Source organism: Simochromis diagramma, unplaced genomic scaffold, assembly GCF_900408965.1.
Source record: "Simochromis diagramma unplaced genomic scaffold, fSimDia1.1 OVJJ01000738.1, whole genome shotgun sequence".
NCBI classification, from domain to species: domain Eukaryota; kingdom Metazoa; phylum Chordata; class Actinopteri; order Cichliformes; family Cichlidae; genus Simochromis; species Simochromis diagramma.
In genome coordinates this window covers 167,990-190,290 of record NW_024387255.1, presented here as the reverse complement: position 1 = coordinate 190,290, position 22,301 = coordinate 167,990, and the positions used below count along the sequence as shown (strand labels likewise).

The 22,301-nt window shown below is 45.5% G+C and overlaps 2 protein-coding genes and 1 long non-coding RNA gene across 4 annotated transcripts; 2 read left to right on the top strand and 1 right to left on the bottom strand.

Annotated features, from left to right (window-relative positions):
- Positions 1 to 1,210: 1,210 nt before the first annotated feature.
- On the bottom strand, positions 1,211 to 20,675 carry LOC120715227 (cytochrome c oxidase assembly protein COX18, mitochondrial). 2 transcript variants are annotated; one of them, XM_040002085.1, is made up of 8 exons: positions 20,665 to 20,675; positions 11,859 to 11,981; positions 9,213 to 9,594; positions 5,465 to 5,565; positions 5,202 to 5,356; positions 4,634 to 4,749; positions 4,450 to 4,557; positions 1,211 to 2,032 (listed from the first exon to the last, which is right to left on the bottom strand). In XM_040002085.1, exons 3-8 carry the CDS (start codon positions 9,576 to 9,578, stop codon positions 1,871 to 1,873), a joined length of 1,008 nt encoding a protein of 335 aa, XP_039858019.1. In that variant the 5' UTR covers positions 9,579 to 9,594; positions 11,859 to 11,981; positions 20,665 to 20,675; the 3' UTR covers positions 1,211 to 1,870. The 2 variants fall into 2 exon arrangements, with proteins under 2 accessions (XP_039858019.1, XP_039858020.1); XM_040002086.1 differs by lacking the exons at positions 11,859 to 11,981; positions 20,665 to 20,675 and adding an exon at positions 14,278 to 14,385 and having other exon boundaries at positions 1,508 to 2,032.
- Positions 1,940 to 4,470, top strand: LOC120715229. The gene is made up of 3 exons (XR_005691575.1): positions 1,940 to 2,049; positions 3,264 to 3,426; positions 4,359 to 4,470. It is a non-coding gene; the product is annotated as an uncharacterized LOC120715229 (long non-coding RNA).
- selenot2 (selenoprotein T, 2) lies at positions 12,262 to 22,068 on the top strand. Its single transcript, XM_040002087.1, has 6 exons — positions 12,262 to 12,497; positions 14,300 to 14,410; positions 14,481 to 14,607; positions 18,131 to 18,218; positions 21,016 to 21,145; positions 21,821 to 22,068. Exons 1-5 carry the CDS (start codon positions 12,301 to 12,303, stop codon positions 21,135 to 21,137), a joined length of 645 nt encoding a protein of 214 aa, XP_039858021.1. The 5' UTR covers positions 12,262 to 12,300; the 3' UTR covers positions 21,138 to 21,145; positions 21,821 to 22,068.
- Positions 22,069 to 22,301: the final 233 nt, after the last annotated feature.

Genomic DNA, 22,301 nt, shown 5'->3' with positions numbered 1-22,301 from the left:
AGTAACGAGATTACTTTTTTGGGGAAGTAATCAGTAATTAGTTACTGATTACTTTTTTCAAGTAACTTGACCAACACTGTCCGCCACACATAGCGTTTTGCATTTTGGCCCAAAAGTTCCATTTTGGTCTCATCTGACCAGAGCACCTTCTTCCACATGTTTGCTGTGTCCCCCACATGGCTTGTGGCAAACTGCAAACTGGACTTCTTATGGTTTTCTGTTAACAATGGCTTTCTTCTTGCCACTCTTCCATAAAGGCCAACTTTGTGCAGTGCACGACTAATAGTTGTCCTATCGACAGATTCTCCCACCTGAGCTGTAGATCTCTGCAGCTCGCCCAGAGTCACCACCTTGGCTGCATTTCTGATCAGCGCTCTCCTTGTTTGGCCTGTGAGTTTAGGTGGACGGCCTTGTCTTGTAGGTTTTCAGTTGTGCACTCTATTTAGTCATTAGCACTCATCAGGCAATGTCTATGGGCAACTGACTGCACTCAGACCAAAGGGGGCTGAATAATTATGCACACCCCACTTTGCAGTTATTTATTTGTAAAAAATGTTTGGAATCTGACCACAACCAGTAGGCAACAGCTGAAGTGTATTGCCAAAGGACACAACAACCGAGACTGTCGGCATTAAAGCTAAGTAGCTGCCACCATTGTTGGAAACTTGGCTGGGCCACGCTATGAATTCTGGGATATGGTGGGCCACAAAGGATACACCCGACCCATCCTTCAAATCTGGGAAAATGAAGGACACATTTGTTGGCCCCATTTGGAGCAGCCTTCGTCACGTCGCTGTAACTAATCGGCCTTCAAATCCGAAGGACGAGGCCCCTGAATTGGGACGCAGCTCAAATCAGTTTACCTTCGGTTATTCTAGCCAGTACCATTGGCTTGAGCTGAGGAATCTAAAACTCAACAGAAATGACTGAGAATTACAAAAAGCTCCCCAATCTTTTGATTAACACATTTATGACTAAATGGCTCTATATAAGAAAAAAATATGCAAAAAATCCCTTTGTATCATGAGACAAACAAAAGCAAGCAAGCAAGCAAGAAACCCCTCCTCTTGGTTTAACCTGCTGATGACAGATTATCAGTAGTAGTCAGGAGATGCTGGGCGGGCCTTTCCCGCACATGACCTATGTGCAGATTGAAAACAAGAAAACAAATGACTTAATCCTGTGACATAATAAAATATAAAACAACATGTAACTGAGTATTTGCTTTAATTTGCTGGCTGTTTGTTTTTCAGGCGACTGAATGCTCACACAAACAAAGCCAGGAGAGTCAGTGCATAGCAAATCATAGCAAATAAATATATAGAAAGAATAATGTACACAAAGTCAGTACTTCTGGGACAAGTGCAGAGTATCACAACGGCTCATCCACTTTGTGTCACACTGTGTGACAGAAGAATCAGAGAAGACACTATTGATCCACACAGGTATAAATACGGGAAACATCTGATCAATAAGTAGCTGATCTGTAATCCTTCCTCTTTAACGGTTTCTAAGTTTAGAGAGTGTCTGTGGGAAAATAAACAGGCGGTCAAAGATCATGCATTCACTTCCTGTTATTGTTCAGAGATGAACTTGAACACAGAGCATTCACAGTCTGAAGTGACTTTATTTATGACCAGACAGACACATCTCAGATTAACATCAAACACTTTAAATGTCTGAGGTGATCACATCATCACAGACTGTTTATCTGACTTTATATGACTTTAAACTCTGACAGGAAGTTACAGTCAGCTGTTTTTTTTTTCCATCAGGTGGACCCAGGCAGCTAGTAAATATTAAACCGAGTCAGTTTGCTGTCCTCAACTTGTTTTGCAGGTGTTTGCAGCTGTATTATCTGACAGCGCGGTCATTTGCGGTATTTGGCGAAGAAGGCGGTCAGTAGGTCTCTGTATGGAGATGTCGAGTGAGGAGTCGACAGTTGCAAGAGTCGGCAGATTGAAGGAGAGCGAAGGAGGAGGTTGTGACTGAATCCCACCAGACTGGAAGCAAACCAGTACAGAGCCATGGACTGTGAGGAGAGACACAGTGAGACACTTTCAGAATAAAACACCTTAATCTGATTAATACACAGGAACATTCTTTCAAAATAAAACCCTGAACAGACACTTTAATCTGATGACCTGACAGGAATGCGGGAGCGACTCAACACGTTCAAACATTCGTTGACTTGGCAGATCTGAACATGAAACATTCCTCAGTCAGAGCTGTGTTTATGAACAGGAAACGAGGCAAATGCTGCTTCACTCACAAATGTCGGGAGAACGAGCTCACCAGTGTAAAGCTCGTAGGTGGCCGTACCGACATTTCACAGACTGTGGAGAGATTAAAAACTTTCACTTATATACAGATCAACTTAATCACCTAAACCATTCAGTGGCCATAATAATCTTTTACCTGTAAGAGATATAAGCCAATTAGAGCTCAGATCAGGCTCAGAGAGGGCGGGGCTATGACACTCATGATCAGCTGATGTGAAGGATGAAGAATGCCTTAGAATGCTTAGATTCCATCAAACGTTGGATGGCTGTAAATTTCCTCCAACTCAACGAGGGGAAAACTGAAGTCCTCGTATGTGCTCCAGACAGATTTGTATCCCAGATAGTGAAAGCCCTTGGTCCTCTTCCTGTGCATGTTAAATCCTCTATCAGGAATTTAGTTGTCACTTTTGACTCGACTCTCACATTGGATGGGCATGTGAATTCTCTGGTCTGGTCTTGTTTTTATTATTTAAGAAATGTGGCTAAGTTAAGCCCTATTTTATTTTGCCCTGAACTGGAGATAGCTATACATGCATTTATTTCCTCACGCTTGGACTATTGTAACTCTTTGTTTATGTGTCTAAGCAAAGGTTCTCTGGATCATCTGCAGGTTGTGCAAAACGCTGCAGCTAGACTTTTGACAAGATCCTCCAAGTATTCACATGTGACACCATTGCTATTTCAGCTACACTGGCTTCCTGTTGAATTTAGAGTACATTTTAAGGTCCTGGTCTTGATATTTCAATGGTCAATGGTAACTTTATTGTCCCTAATGGGAAATTGATTTGCAGTATGTCCGTACAAACAAACAGACAACCAACGCATCACATACACTCACCAAAATAATATAAGCCTGATAAAACAACCTAGATTTTTCATCAAAAAAGTGCAATGGCAACAACACTTATGGTTTAGTGTTATTAACTATGATAATAGCACTAGGTACAAAAGACAATCTATATCTCTTTGTCTTCACTGCAGGCACTTTATAACGACGACCTCATGGAAGCAGTTGAAAATCATTAAAGAGAGGATGATCTGAACACAACAGGACAGAGGTCGCCTTCCTCAGCACCTGCCTGTTATAAAAGTCCACAACCTGGACCTGAGACCTCCCTGAAATCTGACCAGCCACTTTAACCAGGTTGTTAAGTCTGGTCTTATTATTCAAGGACATATTACCGTACCAAGCAATGATACAGAAAGTTAAAACAGATTCAATAAAACTTTTATAAAAAAAGAGTCATCATTTCAGATGAAACATTAAAACCTCTCAACCTCCTTAAAAAGTACAGTCTTTGTTTAACCTTTTTCACTGTAGCAGCAAGATGTGACTCAAAGGACAGAGTCTTATCAAGAACAACCCCCAAATACTTATAACTGTCCACCAGTTCAATGGTTCAGTTTAGAGCCTTGCATGGACTGGCACCAGCCTACATCTCCGATCTGCTACAGCCCTATATCCCTAGCAGGTCCCTGAGGTCATCTGATCAGGGCTTACTTGCTATAAAACAGACTAAGATGAGAACTAAGGGTGACAGAGCTTTTGCCACTGTGGCCCCGAGACTGTGGAACGCTCTCCCTCATACATTAAGATCTGTGGACTCGGTAGTTGTTTTTAAAAAACAACTCAAAACTCACCTTTTTAAGACTGTTTTTGGTTAAATTTCAGACTGTTTTATATTGTCTGTTTTACCCTTTTATTATTTATTATCCTATGTGCAGCACTTTGTGACTCTGTCTAGAAAGGTGCTATATAAATAAAATTATATTTATTTATTTATTTAATGCCATTTTTGTCTCATGTTAACCAGCTTACTACACCTTCATCACCTGCATATTTGTGCTGTGTGAATGAATAAGACTCAGTCTCCATGTGTCCCATGGTGTCCCATTTGATCACAGATCAAATTCAAGTTCTTGTTCAGGTTGAATGGGACGTGTAGTGGTCGGGAAATGAGGGTGGTTCAGGTGTACACATGTCTAAGTGGGCTGTAATGTGTAAAGGTTATTTTCCCTGCAGGTGTAGTACGCATGTTTTATGACTAAAATGTTTTTCTTTTTTGTAAATTTCAGCTTGTAACTCGTTTCCTGAATGTCAAATGGCTGTTCTGACCTGGTCTAAGACCTCAGGCAGAGAATGTGATGGGCTACACCTTAAACTCACAGAGGGCACCGTGGCAGCGATTGGGATCATCAGCAGAGAAAATCCTCTAACGGTGTTCAAGACCAGCCGCTGGGTTCGAGACGCTGCGACTCTCTGCAGAGAAAAGACCTGAAGAAGAAGCGCACAGGAAGCTTAGACTGATTACACCACTGATCAGCTAATTACATACTGCTGACAAACTGACCTCTACGATGAGCAGGTTGGTGAGTCCCAGACAGACAGGTAGGATCCAGGTGGAGTCTGGTATGGTGAGGTCAGGGAACCACAGAGCACCTCCTGCTGCCAGCGCCCCCTGCAGGTCTGCAGGAAAAACAGAGGTCCTGGATTGGGAGTGGTGTAGACTACATCCTGGACCAGGTAAAAGTCACGGTACTATGCATGACTCTTGAGCAGGTGCACCAATTTTTCGAAGCTTGCAAACATATAGGTAAATATATTATGCAGCCTGTTTCAGTTGTTTTTTTCTCTGTACCTTAAACATTTCTCTTTGTCTCTTATTCATGATATCAGCCTGTTTGTGTGCAGTTTGTCACGCAGTATGCCTGCTAGCTGAAGCTCCAGCTGCTGTACGTCGCAGGGAGGGAAAAGAATGAGCGCGTAAGAGAACTATCGCACAAGAGCACTTAACAAAAATACAGGAAAGTCAAAACTTTTCAGACATGAGGGGTGGCTCAAGACTTTTGCACAGTACTGTATCCTACCTCATAATTTTGGGCTGGGTTAGGTTAGTTTCATTTGGTCCAGGTTCTTACCAGACTGATCCAGGCTCAGATTTCGGAGGGCCAGAGACAGACTGATCCAGAGTGGCAGCTGAACCCAGACCAGCAGACTGGCTTTGAAGGGGTGACAGTTATCTCTGACGTAGAGCTGAGAGACGATCCGCCGCAGGTTCTTCTTGAACTGGAACCTGGCAGGAGGACAGACTGACTGGTTGCATGTTGTCTATTGGATGTTTTTTTTGTTTCTTTGAATGTATTTGTTTGTTGTTGTTTTAAGTCTGTTAGTTGTGTCTCACCGGCTCTCTCTCTCCGTCCAGCTTCTCTCTCTTGCTCTGACTGACACTTCATAGCGTAGTCTCTTGGCCAGCTCAGAGATTTCAGCCTGTAGTGCCTCCACCTGCACATCACCTGAAGGTTACTATGGTTAGATTCTGGGGGGTTGGTTAATAATAGTTAGTTTTGTGGGTTTTTCATTGCAGGAACTAAGGGGCTGCTTTAGATAAAGCTTACATCTTTGCTCTGACCAACTGGAACTTTTTTGGGACATCTCACGGGGAAAAAAAGCACCTTAAATAAACGGATGCTTCTGACTGGATAAACTCAGAGGCAGCTGCAGAGTACTCCTCCAAAACATGATGAGGTAAAGTAAAGTAACTTAAAGGCGGTTAAAAGCTGACGTGTCAGCTGAGATTCTCAGAGGCTTCCTTTTTCATTTCAGTTTAAAAGGACACGAGGAGGAGGACGAGGAGGACAGAATTCGTGGGAGAGAAGGGGGAGGGAAAAATGTCTGGATTCCTGAAATATTTCTTCTCTCTGAGGACAAACTACAGTCTGATCTAAGGTCAGATGTAGAGACGTGGGAGTGCTGGATTTTCTTTTAGAAGCACAAAGATGGATTAAAGGCGGCAAAAACATCATGAGACCCTCAAACTCTGACCTGAGATCATGTGACCAGCATTAAGTATGTTGGATGAGTCTGTGGACACAGACAGACCTTTCCCCTCTTACTGACCACTCAAAGTATTTTAAACCATCAAACATGTTTAAGTCTGCTTTCATGCAGTGAAAGAAAGGGTCTGCACTCTGCACTCATCCGCCTCACCTACAGCCAGAAACAGGATCACACAGGAAGAACGAGCTGAAGCAGCAACCTTGTCATTGTGAGGGGACTCTGGTAACTACTGCAATGACACTGCACAGATGACCTTCAACAGCTACAAGACGGTGGCTCTGACATCCCACCTGATGGAGACCCTGGAGCGGCTGGTCCTGGCTCAGCTTCGGTGCCTTGTGAGCTCATCACTGGACCCACTTCAGTTTGCCTACCAGCCTGGCATTGGAGCGGATGATGCCGTCATCCACCTCCTACATCACTCCCTCCCTCTCTCACTTGGAGACCGCTGGGAGCACTGTGAGAATCATGTTCTTTGATTTCTCCAGTGCCTTTAACACCATTCTGCCCACGGTCCTGAAGGACAAGCTGGAGAACTATGGAGTGGATCATCACCTCACCACATGATTCTGGACTACCTCACCGACGGACCAGAGTATGTGAGAACTCAGGGCTGTGTGTCGGACAGGGTCGTCTGCAGTACGGGGCCCCACAGGGAACGGTTCTAGCTCCGTTCCTCTTCACCATCTACACTGCAGACTTCTCCCACAGCTCCACCCAGTGCTTCCTGCAGAAGTTCTCTGATGACTCTGCAATAGTCTGCCTCATCACTGATGGGGACGACAGGGAGTACAGAGAACTGACCCAAGGCTTTGTGGACTGGTGCCAGCTGAACTACCTCCACATCAACACCAGTAAAACCAAGGAGCTGGTGGTAGTGTGGTGGGGCGTGGTCCGCGGTGCCGTGCAGGGAGGGCGGACGCACCTGCACGGCATCCTTAATCACGCCCGCCTAGTTTAAAAACACGGGGACTCAGGGGTTTGGGTGGGTTGTGGTGTGACGTGAATTAAATAGAGATGGCTCTGAACGTTGCTCCGTGGTCCCGCCGTGCCTTATTCACGCCACAGTGGTGCCGAAACCCAGGAGGCAGCACGGCGGGTCCATATCGGAGCCAGGGAATGGAGGAGCTGGCCCAGAGGGTGGCCGAAATGGCGGCTGCCCAGCGGGAGCAGGCGGCGGAGGTGCGTCGCCAGCAGGAAGAGCTGCAGGACCGGTCCGAGCGCCACCTGGAAAGGATTGGGGAGCTGGCGGCGCTGCTCTGGGCCTGGGCGCCACCCCCACAGGTGTGTCCCGAGGACAGTGAAGCGGTGGAGGAGCCGCGTGAGGCACCTCAGCAGCCGGAGGTGGCAGACAAGGCGCGCGGGGATCTGCGCCTGCCGGAGGAGGGGGAACAGCCAGGTGAAGGGCTGCTCCTGCCGGGAGCGGTGGATGAGCCGCTCCAACCGGAGGCGGCAGACGAGGCGCGCGAGGGTCTGCGCCGGCTGGAGGAAGAGGAGCCGCGCGAGGGGCTGCTCGAGCCGGAAGCAGCAGCAGCAGCGGCAGAGGAGGAGCTGCGCGAGGGGCTGCTCGAGCCGGGAGTGGCGGCGGAGGGAGCAGTAGTGACGGAGGAGTCGCGCTATGGGCTGCTCCAGCGGGCAGCGACGGCGGTGACGGAGGGGCCGCGCAAGGAACTGGAGGTCCCCGTGCCAGGGGAGCCTGCTCGAGTGGAACTGGCGAGCGAGGCGTGCGCCACGCTTGAGATCGCCGTGCTCACCAGACCGGCCTCACCACCACCAGAGGCCAGTACACGCCACACCTCTGCCCAGCCACCTGTGAGCTGGGGCTCACGCTTGTGCCGGCCGCGCCGGATGCACCTGCCACGCGTCCGACTTCCGAACGAGCTTGGCCTGCGCCGCTGGATTCGCGGGCGGCCACCTGAACTCGCACCTCCCCGTCGCTTGGCCGGGGCCTGGGGGCGCCAGCTGTCCGGGCTGATTCCCTCTCCCACTGGCGGTGGGGGAGTAGGTTTGGCCGGATGGCTCCCCGGCCTCAATCGGGCGATGGGGGTATGTGGTGGGGCGTGGTCCGCGGTGCCGTGCAGGGAGGGCGGACGCACCTGCACGGCATCCTTAATCACGCCCGCCTAGTTTAAAAACACGGGGACTCAGGGGTTTGGGTGGGTTGTGGTGTGACGTGAATTAAATAGAGATGGCTCTGAACGTTGCTCCGTGGTCCCGCCGTGCCTTATTCACGCCACAGGTAGACTTCCACAGGCACAAACATCCTCCACTGCAACCACTGAACTTCCAAGGTATGGACATTGAGGCTGTAGACAGCTACAGGTACTTTGGTGTTCATCTGAACAATAAACTGGACTGGACTCATAATTCAGACGCCCTCTACAGGAAAGGGCAGAGCAGGCTGTACCTGCTGCGGAGACTCAGGTCTTTTGGATTGGAGGGCCCACTCCTGAAGACTTTCTATGACTCTGTGGTGGCCTCAGCCATCTTTTACGGTGTGGTTTGCTGGGGTGGCAGCATCTCTGCTGGGGACAGGAAGAGACTGAACAGGCTGATCCGAAGGGCCAGCTCTGTTCTAGGATGCCCTCTGGACCCAGTGGAGGTGTTGAGTGACAGGAGAATGGTGGCTAAGCTGTCATCCCTGTTGGACAACATCTCCCACCCCATGCAGGAGACTTTGACAGCACTGAGCAGCTCCTTCAGTGGCTGCGGCACCCACGATGTGGGACGGAGAGATTTCACAGGTCTTTGCTCCCCACTGCTATCAGACTCCACAACAAAGACTTCAACTGATCAAACACACATCCACACATGTGCAATAAGACTAAGTGCAATACTCTTTTTCCAACAAAGTTGTATTTTTACTCAGTTGTATAAAGCATTTGTATTCTATTTTTATCCTATTGTATATAGTATTTTATTCTATTCTGTACAGTTGTGTACAGTACCTTATTCTTATTGTGTTCCAGTGTTCTCCAGTTTTTGCTATGTAACTTTGCACTGTCCACTTTCTGCTGTGACAAAACAAGTTTCCCACATGTGGGACTAATAAAGGTTATCTTATCTTATATGTGAAGCCCTGCGTCACTGACCTTAGAGATGACAACCAGCTGGTAGGCAGCGAGCGGCAGAGTGACGAGCGTCCTCACTGACAGCGTCGCTACGCATATGCTAAACCACCACGGCAACCCGCTCGCCTCCTGTACGCTCACCAGGAGCTGTTCACACAGGTGAACTGGGGTCGAGTCCGCCAGACTGCTGTACCACCCACCTGCAGCATCGCTGCTGCCACCTGACAGGGCCCGCACACCTGACACGTGTGCCCCCCCTCCTGATCTATGGAGGTAGTTGCCAGGAGAGGTGATGACAGGTGGAAGTGACTTCCTGTAGATCACAGCTGAGCAGAATCCTCGTATGGGAAGGCTGAAGATCCTCGACGAGCCCCCCACACTTAACATGGTGACCCTCACAGGCCTGAAAGGATGACACAGAAAGGATGGCCGTAAAATATCATATGACTGCAACAGGAACCAGGATGGAGTGAAATATGAAGTCCATGTGTAGGAGACCACGCTGAAGGGAAGGATGAGACTCCTCTTCATCTTCCATCATGAGCAGATTATTTACAGGTTATTACAATTGGTGAAGCAACTGTGAGCTCAAGGTTTTTCAGTGATCGATTTATCGATGAGAAACCTTCCTCAGAGATCAGAAACATTTCAGGACTTCACCTGTTTGCCAACAAACAAATGTGAGTGTGATCGGTGTTCCAGGTGAGCTCTCTCCGTGTTGCAGATGTTGCGTCGTTTTCACTGGATGTCGTCTCTGTCTCTGGGTCATGAGGTTTGACAAGACAAAAATGGGCTCCATCTCCAGCTCGTTCAAATGGATACCCATATCAATATTCTCATCAGACCACAATTCAATTCTTTGAATTTTATTTTTTTTAAAAATCAAAAAGTCTTCCGCCTAGTCTCACACCTCTGTCCTTCTGTAACTTAAATAACAAGCCAACATTTTCCTCATGACGCTACAGACAAAGCCTCAAGTTTACCTGCAAACATCCTGTTCACCTGTCAGCTGTTTAACACCTGCTGATCACGGAGAGTGGAATATGTAAATGGATCACACCAGTTAAACAAAAACTTGTGTTTTACTGTCACAGTCTGTGTGGAGAAGAAGAGAAAACCGCCTGTTTGTGTTTATTAAGCTTCATGTCAGGAGGAAGTTCAGCTCAGCTGTTCCTCAGGTAGCTGTGAAGATCAGCTGCTATTATTTGGCACAGGGGAAAGTGGGGTGATTTGGTTTTTGATTGTTGCGTATGAACAGTTATAGAAAAGTCTGAAAACATTTCACAGATGTGTTAAAGATTTGGTAAGCTAGACTGTGAGTCGATACTCAAAACTGTTGGATGATGCCTTTTTTCAAAATGGTGTTGTTGGGGTAATTTGTGCCAAGGGGCCACACTTATGAATATTTTAAACATATTATTTTATTGTAACTGTAGATTGTATTTTTATAGTTTTCCACTGTGACATTCTTAATTTCAGACCAAAAACATAAACAGACCCTCATGCCACAGAGTTATAATAGAGAGAGTTTACTGAGTGAACGAGGTGGAGAAGGGAAGTCCATTCGTCAGGTGGCGAGGAAGATGAACATCCAGGATGACATTAAAATGATACATGGAAAAGAAGAAGATGGATGGTGTAAAAGTGGCTATGTAAAGCTAGCTAATATATAATATAACGTAATATAACGTTTGTGCTTTTGTTTTAGTAACTTCCTGTGTGACCAGACGTGAATGTTGCAAACGGAAACTAGCTTGATGTAACAAAAGACGCAAGAAAACTGCAAACTACTGATAATGGAGAAAAGGGAGAGAAAAACAATAGTATAAAAATGAATGGCTCTAGCTACTGTCGACAGGGGAATAAGCTCTTACGTTGGTTCGTTGTCTGATACACGGCAAGGAATAATAAAAGTCATTCAACAACCATCAGTTCTGGCCTTCTCAGTTCGGCTGGATGCTACAGATGGAAATGCCATCAAGTCTTTGACAAAACATCTAAAAGGCACTAGCAGCCTTTATATGTTCATTTCTTTGTGAATACTCAAAAGCCAGTTCATGCACAAAAAAATTGGATTTTGATCCAGCTGGCAGGGATATCACATGCAAAAGCAGGTTTGGTTAAGTGTGCATTTATTAAGAAAAAGTAATAGAGAATATTCATAATTATTTCCCATAGAGAAAATGTGCATAAAAACATTATCCACATCACAAAAACTTGGTGGTAGAGCCAGAAGGGAGCAGTGAGTAGCATCAACAGCTGGGATGTTATGGAGTAGGCCAGATTTGTGAAGACAACTGCAGTTAATTTCGTCTTCATTTGAATTTCATTTTGTTCTGAACATGTCAGAACATTTTTACTGCTCAACATCCTGAAATATGTGTACATGTTTTAGTTGGACATTACGGTCGCTTTAAAGTCACTTTAAGTAAAAACTGGCACAACTCACCCCACTCTCCCCTACATTAATTAAAGACATCTCATGCGTTCTCCTGTTAACAGCTCGATATTGCATCTTTTTTTTTTAAATGAACTTTATTTAGAACAATAACAATGACAATCTCAGAGAGACAAGCGACATATTGAATCATTCAGAACAGAATCACACCTCCTTTTTCTTTTCTTCGATATTGCAATCTTTAACATGACCGTACAGCGGAAACGTACCTGTGTGACGTCAGCCGTTTGGTGCTCTGTGCTCGAGGTCAGAGGCTGAATAAATCATTAAATCCCCGATTTTATTTGCTTATATCTGTTCTATCACCTTGGCGCCTCCAACCACACGCTACGCTGTGTCCCACGTTTATGACGTTGCACTGTTTACCACTTTGTGTCGGGTGAATGTGACGTCACTATGGGATGTAAAAAAACAAAAAACAACCCCCCCCCCCTTCACCGCACCGCTGATGTTTCAGATAAAAAATCTCAGATTATCTAAACACGAACCAGCTTTATCGCTCCAATCAAAATATATAAAGCCCGCTGAATATGTATCAAAAACCGTCATTTTTCCCGCCGGACGTTTCTTTTAATGTGAAAGAGCAGAGCGGAAGCGTGGCATCAGCGAATGTAGTTCTGCTTTCGATTCCTGTGTTTGACTACTGCAGTCATGGCGGAGTACAGCCAGACTGGCCTTCTGGTGGCCCTGCTTCTCTTCACGGCGCTCACCCTCCGGGACATTTATGTCGGAAGGTCGAGCTCGCAGAGTGGGCAACCCGACAACCCGGCCGTCTTCCCGGACACGGAACCGGGAAAGCCCGCTAAGGCGGCGATCTACAGCGGCCCCGTACTGCGGTTCCAGTACTGGTGAGTTAACACAGAGGCTAGCAGTGAGCATCCGTGAGAATGACCGAGGTGAAGAGAAAATAAAGACAGGGTGGGTGAAAATCTAAACACAAACCATCGACAATACGAGTTAAGTTAGCGTGATCTACGGCGCCAGCGCTAACTAGCGGTGAATACTTGTCATTTACGAGCTTCGGGTAACCCAACTTTGCTCATTTGGTCGGTTGGAATTTGGAGACTACCCGGATTTTGTTGGCTGATCAAGTTCGAGTTGCTTCGCTTCTGACCATCTAATTGGACATCTTAAGGCAGGTGTTCTTGTCTTCAACGTCCGTCTTTCGGGAAAATAAAAAAAATACACCTGATAATAGAGCTGGGCGATATGAGATTTTTTCATATCATGATATGTTTTTTTCATTTCAGGCGATAACGATATCTATCACGATATAAGCCAAATAACTATATTTGTAAGATTTAAATGTGCCGTTGCTCACAAGTAAAATGTGAAATAATCAGCAGCTTGTTTTTATTTAAATATTTATTTCCCATAATAAGTTCAACAGGGTAGATGTACTTAAGGAACATGAGACTTTTTCAGATAAATAAAGGCAAATATTGCAAACTACACAAAAGGCAGCCGCTAAAGCGTTTACGTTTCAAAATAGAACAAACGAAACAGACTACTAAATTGTCAATTCCACTTAGAAACAAAATATTAATTCTAAAAATAAATCTTAGTTTGTTTTACAGAAGAACAGACAAAACTGACTAACTTTTGTCAATATCAAATAAACTGAGAACTAAAAGGAAATTCTCAATCTCTCCTTGTTGTATAGCTGAGCTTTTCAAACAGTTTTAACAGTTACTTTAGTCTGACAAAAGCCGAATGACGAATTAGCGCTTCCAGTCAGAGACTGAGGCTACGTCCACACGTACACGGGTATTTTTGAAAACAGATTTTCCGTTTTCGTTTTAAAAAATAATCCCGTCCACACATAAAGGCAGAAATGAAGGAAAACGCTGCTATGAACATGCCAAAGCAGCAGGTGGCGCTAGATTCCTAACCGTGCAGAAATGTTGGCCAATCAGAAGTCTAGAAGCCTCGGTGGGAAAAAGTAAACAAAGCTGGGGCATAGAAGCAGAACCGAGTCGTATGTGTGGACGGACAGTAACTGTGTGTATATGTAAGCATTTAAACACTGCAGAGAGTAGAATTAACAGTAACAGTATTGTAGAAATTCATTTCACCGAAACAATAACGTGGCGCACAGTGTGACGCATGCACCAGTTTATTGTATTTCCAGACTTGCTTTCGGCACAATTTACAGACTTGAAATAGCCGAAATACCTTCACACTACGGAACTTCTATGGCTCTTCCGTTCGACAATCTCTCCGGCATTGGAACCATCATCTGTTTTCTCTTCGGTCACGCTCGGTTGATTTTTCTAGTCGGCACACTCATTTCCTCCATTATGCGCTGGCTCCATTACCCGCTGGCTGCTTCCCAAACAAACACACGTGCGGCTTGGCACTTGTGCTGTACGTAACAAGTCACGCGACGTGATGCTGCGGCTGTGATTGGTTCGGCTCTGCGCTACTTAATTTGGATTGGCTGACCTTTTTTTTTTTTTTTAAGAGGACAAGAGCGGCGAGGTCTATCGTGATAGCTTAATTTCTCTATCGAGTAAAAGTTATATCGCGATACATATCGTTATCGTTCTATCGCCCAGCTCTACCTAATAATTGATTGGCTAATGTTATTGTGTGTGACAGTGTGTAAGTGTGACAGATTATAATCACCTAACAGATGTGCTTCTTTCAGTATCTCCTGAGGTTACAGTAAAGTCTTCCAGGATTACTCTCAGGCCATCAGTGAGGTGTACCCGGACATCCGCATCCAAGGCGAGAACTACCCTCCCACTGCCTTCAGCAGGTGAGGTGCTCCGTCTGTAAACTCTGTCCCCAGCCTCTACAGCTGTATCTAACCTGCCTCCTCCCGTCAGGTGTGCAGCTCAGCTGATCTCGTATCTGAAGCTGCTCTCCATTTTGGTTATCGTCAGTGGTCAGAACCCCTTCTCGCTTCTCCACCTCCAGACGCCACCTGCCTGGACCTGGAGTCAGAACAACAAGGTACCAGCACTTAGCAGATAGCACATGTGCATAGCTCCGTGATTGGCTGTTTGTTAGTGGTTCTTGATTGGTGCAGCCTGAGCCGCTGTTCAATACTGATAATGTTTAATCACCAACTGATGACACATACAGGCAAACTCCACCCACACTGTTGTTTCAGGTGGGACTTACTAATGACAGTAAATCTACCATTCCATCAACATGCTGGTCCACTGTTTCCATGTCACGCTTTGCCTCTCCAAAATGTGAAATGTACACGCTTTCAGAAGTTGCAGTAATCTGTAGTACCAGCAGAAGGAGACGTTTTATTTCAAGCCAACATGAATATAATCACAGCAACGTGTTTATACAGACATTTACATGGAAATACATATTAGCATAGTATAATGGATTTTGCTGATTAAGGACCCTGGAATTAACTTAATATGTTTTTTGCTCTCTACTGACTTGACTTTAAATACATTAGCTCCCCCTGCTGGTAATCCAATTTTTACATGGGTGTGTAAATGGACACAGTGGACCAGCGTGCCTATTACACATTTTGCCGTGACATCAGAGCTACTGGAACATGCCCACCTGCTGTGGAAAAAAACATTACTGGAGTCCTTTGCTCTCCAGTCATCCTTCAAACATCTGCAAGTATAACTTATCCAAAGAGCCAGATAGTCGCTGTGCTATCTGATGCACTAATCAGTGCTGGTTATGGATCCAACAGGTGAGCTCAAGTCTCTTAACTCTGAAGCCCTTTTTCCATTAGTGCCTGCTCAAATCAACTCTGCACGGTTCATCACTGTTTGCTGGGTTTTGCATCAGGTCACAGTACCTGGTACTTTTTTTTTTTTTTTGTTACTGCTTTCCCAGGATTCCAATCGATCCGGGCAGGTACTAAAATGTGACATCGTCTGACTGCATGCCACTGATTGGCTGGTCAGTAGTATCGCTCGATGAGTCTGAGAGTGTGTCACTCACGAAAATCTAAACCACCATATATTTTTTTTTAAATTAGAATTAGAATTCAACTTTATTGTCATTGCACATGCACAGGTACAGGGCAACGAAATGCAGTTTGCATCCATCCAGAAGTGCTTTAGCCATGATATAGATATATTACAATATATATTAGCAATAATATAGATATGTAAGTATATTACAGAAATGGGTCTATTATGGTATGTTATAATGTACACGGTATGAAGTATGTTATGAATATTCTATAACTATGTACAGGCTGTAGTGAGTACAAGCTATGTACAGGCTATGAACAGGATATAAATATGAAATAAAAAAACTATACAGAAATCTGAGATATACAGTTATACAGAAATGTGAACTACGCAAGTTGTAGGATTAAAAATTATCGTATGTACAGAATGATTATTTACACAGAATTATACAGTAGTGCAGTTAAGATAAGTGAGATATGTGGATAATTTCTACAGAGGCTATATAAAGTGCTAGTGGTTGTGAGTGGTGATTCAGTCCATGTTGTTATTATTGTGTGTTTGAGGGTACAGTTGTCCATTGTGTGTGTGTGTATGTTCAGTCCATGAGTTTAACGTGGGTCAGATGTCAGGAGGCAGAGTTCAGGAGTCTGACAGCTGTGGGGAAGAAGCTGTTCCAGTACCTGGTGGTCTTAGTCCGGAGGCTCCTGTAGCGCCTCCCAGAGGGCAGGAGGGTGAAGAGTCCATGTGATGGGTGACTGGGGTCTTTGATGATTTTCCCAGCCCTTTTCAGACACCGCTTCCTGTAGATGTCCTTTATGGCAGGAAGTGGTGCTCCGGCGATGCGCTGGGCAGTTTTCACGACCCTCTGCAACGCCTTCCGGTCCAAGGCAGAGCAGTTCCCGTACCAGACTGTTATACAGTTGGTCAGGATGCTCTCGATGGTGCAACGATAGAAGTTCACCAGGATGTCTGAGGACAGGTGGTTCTTCCTCAGAGTCCTCAAGAAGAAGAGGCGCTGGTGAGCCTTCTTGACCAGCTTGGAGCAGTTGGTCGTCCAGATGAGATCCTCGGAGATGTGGACTCCCAGGAACTTGAAGCTGCTCACACGCTTCACAGCTGTCCCCTTAATGTGGATGGGTGGATGTGGGTCAGCATTCCTCCTGTAGTCCACGATGAGCTCCTTAGTCTTCTCGGTGTTAAGCAGCAGGTTGTTTCTGTCGCACCACTCAGCCAGACGATCCACCTCCTCCCTGTAGGCGGCCTCATCCTTGTCACTGATGAGGCCAATCACCGTGGTGTCATCTGCAAACTTAATGATGGTGTTGGAACCATCAGCAGGTCTGCAGTCGTGGGTGAAGAGGGAGTAAAGGAAAGGGCTCATCATACCGGTGTTCATTGTGATTGTAGATGAGCAGCGGTTATCCAGCCGGACATGTTGGGGGCGGTTGGTCAGGAAGTCCAGTAACCATTTGCAGATGAGGGAACTGATGCCCAGGTCTGTCAGTTTCCTGATGAGTTGTGAGGGGTGGATTGTATTGAATGCTGAACTGAAGTCTATAAACAGCATTCTGGCGTATGTGTTGTTGTTGTCCAGGTGTGAGAGGACAGAGTGCAGTGCGATGGAGACTGCATCCTCTGTGCTCCTGTTCTGGCGCTATGCGAATTGGTGGGGGTCCAGGGTGGGGGGGAGACAGGATTTGAAGTGTGCTAGGACCAGCTGCTCTAAGCACTTAGTGATGATGGGGTTGAGTGCTACTGGGCGGTAGTCATTGAGGCAAGATGGGTTGGAGTTTTTGGGTATCGGGACGATGGAGGTGGATTTGAAGCAGGCCGGTACCACAGCGTGGGCCAAGGACAGGTTGAATATGTCTGTGAGCACTCCTGCAAGCTCCCCAGAACACGCTCTGAGAACACGCCCGGGGATGCCATCAGGACCTGCAGCCTTGTGGACATTGATCCTGCTCAGCACCGCTCCTACATCGGTGGGGGAGAGAGTCAGTCTGGCGTCATGTCTGTTTTGGTTGTGGTTGTGGGGTTCCCTCGCTCAAAACGAGCATAAGTTGTTGAGCTCGTTGAGGAAGGAGACATCAGAGGATGCGGGGGAATGATGAAAATGGCTACAAAAACAACGCTGTGGTTCCTGAGTCTAATGAAAAGGCACAGACTGAGCAGCAGTTATATCATTGCTTCAACGCCCACCTTTGTTGTAGTGTTCGTGTTTCACACTAGTTACGTTGCGGGAAACTCGGACGCGTTGCTCTGACCACACACAGGCGGTAATGGAAAACCAGTCGCTCCGAGTCGTGGCAAGTTGATCCCAGTAGGTAGTAATGGAAAAGGAGCTTGACAGGCCAAATCTCACCAATCCCTGTTTCTCCAGGCTGTCAGTGCAGTTCATTTAAACTGAGGAATGATTTAAATGACCTTGGAAAAACACTCATGAATAGACTGATGACTGAGGTTATGGTGTGATCAGAGCGCTAGCTTGTAGAATCGTCTGCCTATCCTGCTGCTGTTACCATGGTAATGGGTGCTGTTTACTGATTACCATGGTAACGGACACTGTGCTTCTGTTGCAGATCTTCTCCTGCCTCATGGCCTTCTTCCTCTGTAACATGATGGAGACTCACTTCCTGTCCACTGGAGCCTTTGAGGTCACACTAAATGGTGAGTTCTGATTGGACCAGACCTTTGTGTTAACATCATGCTTGTGACACAGTTTCAGTACTACAACTCAAATTACTGTAATAGTTCACGCTTGTTTGTTTATTTGTTTATTTATAAGGAACCCCATTAGCTTCCACAACAGTGGTTGCTAGTCTTCCTGGACGCTTGTCTGCACTAAAGTCAAAGTATTCAGAGTAATAAACTGTCAGTCATCAGAAACAGAACAGCACTTCTTACTCTAACCAATTACATCACTGCTGACCTCACATCCTGCTGTAATGCTGCCTGATCTGTACCAGAAACCCAGTTTGTTATTTACTTATATGAAAGTGCTCATACTTCCTGTCACTCTGACAGCAAGCTCTGCGTACATGTCTTAGACATGATCTCTCACTCTTTTCTTTGTGTGAGTTATTAAAGAGAACATGTATGTATTCAGTCTAATTTCTATCCCGGAGCTCTGCTCAAACAAACTGTATGTGAAGCTTGATTTAAAAACAAAAAACATTCACAGATAGGGCTGTTCAATATAACGATATATATCGGATGACGATATAAAAACATCTATCGTTTCCTATCACGCTATCATTTGTTTCGTGGTGTCGCAAAATAAACTGTTTACGGCAATATTTTTTCATTATTTTGATGGTCACTGTAGTGACTATATTAATTTCTTAAAGCTCTCTCTTTCTCTTATATTTAATATAACCACACTATGGACGGACAAGCGCCTGTTTTTTACGTGCTGTCGTTAGCAGCAATGACGGTAAAACCATTGCGTGGCTCCGCTGTATGCAGAGTGTTTACGGATGAGAAGCAAAAAGAGCCGTCAGGTGCTAAAAAATAAACTTTAGACTCAAACGTTAGAACAAGCTTTTCCCCGCAGCATGCCGTGTAATAAACACTCACAAAGAGAAGGACGGCCTTTACAATCTATGTCTAAAAATGTATAGTTTCATGCATGAGTTAAAACACTGGATTCCAGGTAAAGGACATCCAGCTCGAAACACTTCACGCAAGTCGAGCTGCCCAAGAGTCACAGAATTTACAGAAAATGTTAAATTTTTTATATCGTGGTCGGGACGATAAATGTCTTATATCGGAATATGAGATTTTGGTCATATCGCACAGCCCTACAGAGTGATGTCACTTGTTTCATTGGTTGCTGCTGCTAACAGACCTAAATTAGTTTAGGTTAGCTAACGAGTGACAGAAGTGATAAGTGATAACTGAGTGGAAACCATTAGGGCTAAAAGCAAAAATGAGGCTAAGTGTTCCAGATGCTGCACCACCTTCTACTGAGGTACTCTCCAGAGCATCCTAAGCAGCTGCATCACTGTCTGGTGTGGTAACTGCACCGTATCGGATCTTAACACCCTACAGCGGATAGTGAGAACAGCTGAGAAGATCATTGGAGCCTCTCTTTCCTCCATCGCGGACACTTTTTGCATCCACAAAGCCACAAGAATTGTAGAGGACCCCACACACCTAATTACACAGCAGTTTGCCAACAGTAGTTGTAAACCAACACAGGGAAATAAGGTTTCCTGAAAGTATATCATTTCTTCCTTGGAGGCTTCTGTTTTTGGTCCGTCATACACATCAATCTACACTGCTCAAAAAAATAAAGGGAACACAACTAAACAACACAATGTAACTCCAAGACCAATCACACTTCTGTGAAATCAAACTGTCCACATAGGAACCAACACTGATTGACGCAATCAATATAGTTTTATTCCACTTTAAATCTGAAAAACAATGTTACAAAGCCTGGAGGTAAATATGGTGTAGGACACTCTATGCCCCCCTTTAGACTCAGCCCTGTAGGGATCACTGGGACGGAGAGTGGGCTGGCTGCCGTCAGCCTTCAGCAAGCTCTATAAATTAAACATTATATCAGACTCAGTTAACAATTCATCTGCATATTTTGATGTAGCCTTACTTCTGCAGCTTTACTGCAGATTTTTCTGTAAACTAAACGGCGATGGGTGGAGCAGCTACAGAGTTTGCTTTTCTCCGTTGGTCAGCTGTTTCCAGGTTTTAATGGTGACTTCAGGAACAGCGCTGCTGTTTCGGAGGCTGTGCTTTCTTTCTTCCCACCTAAACTCACTGTGTCGGTAACGCCTCTGCCTCTTTGCTCTTCACGTTGTATAAACAGACTCCGCCTCCACGTTAAACTGTGCCAGCGTCATCATCGGTGCTGCTGTTATCAGTGTTTTAGGTTTAACACAGTTTATTATTCACACACTTCTGTTGTAGTCTGTAGTCAAAGTTTATTGGTCACATATCATGCACTGTGTGACATACGGCGAAATGCTTATCGCTGTGCAATTCCCGCCCATTAAAATATTTGAATAAACTCAAGAATCAAAATGATGGTGTGCAGATTAATGTATTTATTTTGTTATTAATTGTGTGTACAATGACGTGATATGAGAGAAACCAGATCAGAAGTACGTTGTTGTTGTTATTAAAGTGCCGTCCGTTAAATGAAGAATCGAGGATTTTTTTTAAAAATAATAAAGTTATAATCGGAGTTACTCAATGAATCGTGCCGCCCGCCTCTTTAAAACTGTGGATGACGATGAGCTCAGAACACAAGAGGAAGTAAGAGGTGCGGCCTGCCTCTGGATGTTGTAGTTTCATCATACGAGTCTGAGTTACCTTCTCCTAAACAGGAGGTGAGAGGTCATTTTTGAACTGTACAAACACACCCAGGTTTCCTTGTGGAGATCAGGTAGGGACATTCCTCTGACCTCATTTCCTGGTGTAACGCTTTCTGTCGTCCCCTCAGATGTGCCCCTGTGGTCGAAGCTTCAGTCTGGTTACGTCCCGAACATCCAGGAAATGTTTCAGATCCTCGACAACCACATAAAGATGAACCAGGTGGATCACATGACCTTCACCTCCACTTAGAGCTGCAGGTGAATGCACATCAAGTTAACTACACACAGTGACGAGACTCAAAGGAAGTTTGTGTGAACTCGGCAGGTGCGATCAGAGTATCAGCTTCACCTATCTGTTAGATTTTCAGTGGTTCAATCCCAGGCTGCCTCCTGGCTGCATGCCAAATATCCTTGGGCAAGATACTAACCCCGTGTTTGCCTACTGGTGGTGGTCAGAGGGCCCGGTGGCGCCAGTGTCCGGCAGCCTCGCCTCTGTCAGTGCGCCCCAGGGCAGCTGTGGCTACAATGTAGCTTGCCATCACCAGTGTGTGAATGTGTGTGTGTGAATGGGTGAATGACTGAATGTAGTGTAAAGCGCTTTGGGGTCCTTAAGGACTAGAAAAGCGCTATACAAATGCAGGCCATTTACCATTTACCATTTCCTTGTACTGATGCACGGAGAAACGCCTGACAGGTACAGACTCACCTGTGACTCCAAAGACTGAATTTAGTCAATTTAAGAGGAACAAAAATTCGGTCCAGTCAGTCCAGAGATGGGTGTGACACCGAGACAGGTGAGGCAGAGGCGGGGCCAGAGTTTGATTTACAGACAGATGCATTTCTTTAAGTGCTTCAGGGAGTATGTTTTGTGAGATGGTCTCAGCTGTGCTGTATTCAGGTGTGTCTCTCTCTCATTACCTGTTCTGTGTCCAGGTGCTCCGGCTTGCTAGGCGTTCTCCTGATGGCGTTCATGAAGGCCAGGCCTTAAAACAGATTCTGAAGGGCCCGGCTGGATGTTCCTCGCCATGAACTGAGCACTCCCTCTGCACCGGCTCACCTTCAGCACTACAATACCAGAAAGCACTGCTGGCAGCCTTGTGCTAATTAGTGTGTAGACAGGAAGTAGATGGCTGTTTATGTGAAGCTTTTATTGTGAAAATAATAAAATGTTCAGGTCTGTTTCCTGCCTGTTTGTGGTTTTGCAGGTAAATGCACATGTGCATGCAGATCGAGCCTTTTATTCACAGCATGTTTACAGTGTGGCTCATTTATGACCAGAGAAGCAGCCATGACATCACAGAATTCATAGCAACGCACTTTGACTCCAGGGCTGTGTCCCAATTCAGGGTCTGCACGCTTGAAGTACACATTTTAAGTGCGATTACGTCACTGCCACGCGACGACGGCTGTCCCA

What these genes read in the sequence shown, in the direction of transcription:
- LOC120715227 (XM_040002085.1), bottom strand. Translation starts at nt 9,578, where the DNA reads ATGTTAAGTGTGGGGGGCTCGTCGAGGATCTTCAGCCTTCCCATACGA. An exon ending in TGGACGGAGAGAGAGAGCCG is followed by an intron (nt 5,357 to 5,464) that starts GTGAGACACAAC and finishes TCCTCCTGCCAG; the next exon opens with GTTCCAGTTCAAGAAGAACC. An exon ending in TCTGAGCCTGGATCAGTCTG is followed by an intron (nt 4,750 to 5,201) that starts GTAAGAACCTGG and finishes TTTTTCCTGCAG; the next exon opens with ACCTGCAGGGGGCGCTGGCA.